Genomic DNA, 5404 nt, shown 5'->3' with positions numbered 1-5404 from the left:
TTAATTAACTAAATATTAATTATATTAGTACTAGATAACTAAAAAATAAGTCTACGACGACCTACACACACACACACACACACACACACACACACACACACACACACACACACACACACATACACACACACACACGCACGCACGCACGCACGCACGCACGCACACACACACACACACACTCATAATAATATATATATAATAAAACAATGCAAAAATAAATTAGAAATCTTTGTGTATGATATAAATGCAGTCAAATGAAAGCAAATTACACAGAAATGACTATATGCCTAACTGTACTATTTTTCAAGAGTTTCTAAAATACACATATACATAAAAAATATATTATAATAATAATAATTCTAAAGAATAAAGATAAATTAGCATGAGAGATTCCCATAATATACTTAATGCTATATGTTAAATATCATATAAATTATACTATTGTTTTTTCTGTATTAGTTTTGTAAATAATTAATACTCCCTCACAAATTATTGTCTTCTATTTGATCTTCACTTACCTCTTCGATTTCCCTTGTAAATTTGATAGGCCTGAGCTTGTAAAGAAGCGTGCATACATGGACGAAGTTGATGGCAACAAATAGAGCATTCCAGAGAGCAGCATCCAGCCAGCAAGCTATTGTCCAGCCCCACAAAGCAAGAAAGGCACAACCCACGAGTAGAGTGCACCTTAAATAAAGTACACCATGTATGCCGCTTGGTGCAAGGTGTGACAATAGGAAGAAGGCATTTGCAAGTTGAAAGTAGATGTGATTCACGTAAATTCCTTGATAGGGTTGGCAGGTAAGAGCTCCGTTCAGAAAGGTTGGAGGCACTATCGGCGAATGAGGATAACCGGATCCATGGCTGACCACTGACAGTCCAGTACCTGTAGACACGAAAGTCACACATTTCACCGATCAAGTGATCGCAATTCAAAAGAAATCATTCTTTGGGTTATACATTGCGATCTCAACTGATGAATTGTCAAACATACCCTCTCTATTGTCAGTGGTCACATTCCTGCATTCGTCGTTCTCGTGGTGTGCCGACGCTGGTATCGATATATCCGATGTGACGGTATTACGAGGGACATTGGACGCCGCTGCATTCGTTAGGCTGGCATCAATAGAGGTCCAATACAAGAGTATGACGAACGAAATGGAAGTACCCCAGCCTATTCGGCTTCCTATTGGGTCGAAACAGATCCACATCCCCGCATTACCACCAAGCTGGACTGTATTCGTTTCGCTCTACATGCAAATCCATTTGTATTATAAATTATATTATTTATATACATAACAATATTTACTTAAAATGCTATCAAATCAAAATTATACTTTTTCATAGATATTTATAGATATATTTATAGATTTTTATAGATATTTTCAGTAACGCAACATTTACATTAAGTCATATAAATTAATGATGTAATAAATTTGAAATATACATGTGTATACATATGTATATGTGTGTGTGTGTGTGTGTGTGTGTGTGTGTGTGTGTGTGTGTGTGTGTGCGCGCGCGCGCGCGCGCGTATGTGTGTATGTGTGTAGTATTTATATTTTAATTTTATATAATCTCTTCAACACTATAAATTCATACTGTATTAATGATGCAGATTAAATTACTTGTTATGACTACATTTCATATTTATTTCTAAATAATATAAAAGCAAATGCTGTCATTTGTGAATGTTCAGTTACTGCTTACATTTCTGTATTAATCTCAGCTAAAATTGGAACTGGACGATGAGAACCATCTTGCAGACTTCAAATCAAGGAAGGATATTTGCATCACCAACGGTTGTGGGAAGACAATATCAACATCTGAAATGTATATAAGTAAATGCTTGATCAATTATATAAAAATATAATAAATAATAAGAGAATTAAATGTTTCTTACAGATTCAGATTATAAAATAATTATCATTTATAAGAAATAAGCCTCTTTCAAATCTCTATCTCTATCAATACTTAAATAATGAATTAAATAAAATCATCTATCATTATTGATACAAGACATTGTCAAGGTTGGAAGGATTATCAGTAGAAGACAATATGACAAATCAGTTTGTAAAAGTTATAAGATTTCACTCACTGGCATCCTCAAATTCTGACTCTCTGCAAAGTCTTTAATTTATTACTACTTATATATCTCAGAGATTGGATCTTTCAGAAATGTAATATTTACAAATGAGATAAAAGACAATTAATCTTACACGTCTATCGTAATATTTCAGTTGCGGGAAGAATAGATGCTTAAACATTGATTTATATTCATTCTTGGAGTGACTGAAATGGACTGAAACCATTTAAATCATCGCGAGAACGATTTAATCCAGTTTCCACGATCCCATTCCCCGTTTCACTCGGCGCACATTTGTGATGCACATGTGTGCGAATACTTCTCTATCTGCCATTTTATACACGCGATCTCGGTATAATATTCATTCTGAAACTCGAAATAAAAGTCGAGATAGACCGCTGAACGCATGGAAGACACGTACGATTTTCACGCGAGCATTATACGAGATTACATATCGCGATATATATACGGCGGTCGGATGATACGAGAAGTCGTTTGAATTCGCGGAATTCAGTCGTCGTCGGAAAAACAGAAACTGCCGCCGTCGTCGTGGATACACCCTCCTAAATTCACCGTCGTCGCCGTTGTCGTGACGCTAGTTATTAAGAGTATCCCTTTCGAAATCAATAAATAACTTACTCATGGAAAATCGGCGACGGTGGGGGCGTACGCAAGGCATACAGATGAGAGGGCGAACGATGGTGTGACGACCGTCGTTCGTGAAGAAAGGGAATCCGAGGAAATTATCGATGCCGTTGAATCGATCGTAATCGCCCAGTCAAAACTGGCAAAAGCCTCGTAATAGACGCGAAATAAATCGAGCTTGCTTCCGCTTCTGCCGTTCTACCGTCGCCGCTGCGATCGTGCCAAATCGCGCACCTCTCACCACTCGTGACGGAAACGTCAAATCAGTCAAACTAGCGCGGCGGTCGCCGTTGCAACTTGCAAGCGACGTTGGTCGCAAGCCCACGATCGGACGGGAGCCGGGAGCAGGGGCGAATACTGAACAGGGGCGAACGCGAAGACGAGGCTGATGAGGTGGTAGCAACGGGGGAGAGCGACGACATAGCGCATAGTAAATATAGATTACTCGTATGTATGTACGATCATGCGCTATACCATGTTGGAAGGGATAACACGGTGTGTGCAGTTGGACAGTAGCCGGTATCACCGATGAGATACTATTAAACACCGACATTCTTACGGGAGTTGCGTCTATATGAATATTGAAGTGATTAAGAGTTCGAAACTAATAATATTGTACTAATTTTATGATTTATTAGTTTAGTAGATGCATTTGTGCATTTAAAACTCAATAATACTCAATTTTTCTTTAAAATTGTGATTTCAGTGTTATCGTCAAAATTTGATTATCAACAGAGATGATAACTGTAGAGAAAAAATTGTAATTTTTCTGCAATATGTAAAATATTATAGCTTTACAAATATGCATATTTATTTATGAAACATTTATGTAATAAAAAATCATGAATTTAATAATGTATGAGCCAAATATATTTATGTTTTAATAATAACAAAGGACTATGCCCAGTTTGAGCCTTGGCTGAACAGTATTGAGACATAGGTTGCCTTTGACAGCCTATTTTTCCATCCTAGCTATGGTTGCATTCAGCAGAGAAAACTAATTAGTTAGCGCTTAGTGATTTTTTAATATGATTGGTTTTTACACTTAAATCCAACAAAGAAGGCAAGAATCAATTGTATTAAAAAATCACTAAGCGCTAACTGATTAATTTTCTCTGCTGAATACAGCCATAAGATTATAGAGCATAAAAAAAGAATTAAAAAGTTTCATACGCACAATTTTGAAAAATTCCATACAACTTTAAAATGAATCCTTTGAATGCTACAGCTTGAAAGTAGAGAACTATCGATAATCGCCACCACTGATACACTAATCCGATTAGACTTATTTAGACTATGAATCTAGAGAACTTCTTAAGATTGTACTTAGGATAGCCTTGAATATAAAAACGAACTATGGCGGTATTCATAGTCGATTCTTATTTCAAGACCATCTTAAATAATGTTTTAGGACGCTAATGCAGCCCTCTGATTTCTTAAGACCGTACTTAAGACGGTCTTGAATATAAGATCCGACTTTGAATAGGCCGGCAGTAGGCCTATGGTATTCATAGTCGGATCTATATTCAAGATCGTCTTAAGTATGATTTTAAGAAGTCACGAACCAATCAAAAAGCTGCTAGCGTCTTAAGACATTATTTAAGATAATCTTGAAATAAGAATCGTCTATGAATATTGGCTTACGGATACTGGCCAAGATGTTTCAAGCCTTAAAGATATGTATTCATGGTGTCGCTCGTCGCTCATATTCAGCGACAAATGAGTCACGTGATTTCATATACTAACCTCGAATGTCGCTCATATAAACGGCCTAGCAGCGATAAATTTTTGATTGTAATTATATTAATTGTGTTGTAAAGTGCTGTAAAGTCCAAAATGTCATATCAAAAATAGTTACGATTAGACCTATCAAGTTGATGCGATTGTGCACAACAAAAATAAAGCGAAACTACGACAAAATAGACTAATAACATCTCTATGCATTAATGAATGTACAAATTTAATAAAAAATATATAAAAAGAGATTTGGAGTTGATCCTTTATTTGAAAGATGACGTAAATATAGATTACAAAAAAATTATCAACAAATAACCGGTTATATACTTTTATATCCATGAGTCGAAATGCTTTTTTCTCTGATCATTTCACATATGTCACGAGTATGTACAACAGCCATTTGAAAATTTCATGAAATTATCGCAAATAATAATAAATAATACAATAATTAAATAATAATATAATGATTAAATAATAATAATAAATAATAATTTAATAATATTTAATAATAATTTAATAATAATTTAATAATAATTAAATTGATATAATGTATTAAGCGATAAAAAAAAATCTTAATAAAAATAAAAATAATCAAGATTGAATGAGGTAAAATCGCACGCAACAAATTTTTTATTGATAAGAAATTTGTATTATTTATTTATTGTATTATTTATATTATGGGCACTACGAAACTTAATAAAAATATATTTATTCAACATTCAAAATGAAAGAATTTGGCAGATAAACATGATGATATGCTTCACGAAGCAAATTATTAAATGAGTAGCGAATTATTACGAAGCGAATTATTAAATGAGAAATTAGAGTTGGGTTACGTTCGAAAATATTACCTGAATGCTCCCATATTATTTTATCTTTGTATTTAACATTATCAGATAATAAGATAATATGTATTCTTATTATACTTACATCTTG

At 34.2% G+C, this 5404-nt stretch overlaps 1 protein-coding gene across 1 annotated transcript in view; it reads right to left on the bottom strand.

Moving 5' to 3' along the window:
• Nucleotides 1–1211, bottom strand: part of LOC105621751 (popeye domain-containing protein 3-like) — a 3992-nt gene extending 2781 nt beyond the window's left edge. Inside the window, exons 1-2 of the mRNA XM_012203210.1 lie at nt 995–1211; nt 519–886 (exon numbers count right to left, since the gene is read on the bottom strand). Coding sequence (XP_012058600.1) covers nt 519–886; nt 995–1211 — 585 coding nt within the window. The remainder of the gene's footprint in view (nt 1–518; nt 887–994) is intronic.
• Nucleotides 1212–5404: the final 4193 nt, after the last annotated feature.

Source organism: Atta cephalotes, assembly GCF_000143395.1.
Source record: "Atta cephalotes unplaced genomic scaffold scaffold00002, whole genome shotgun sequence".
NCBI classification, from domain to species: Eukaryota; Metazoa; Arthropoda; class Insecta; order Hymenoptera; family Formicidae; genus Atta; species Atta cephalotes.
The sequence above is the reverse complement of the archived record's forward strand: the minus strand, read 5'-3'. Positions and strand labels throughout refer to the sequence as shown.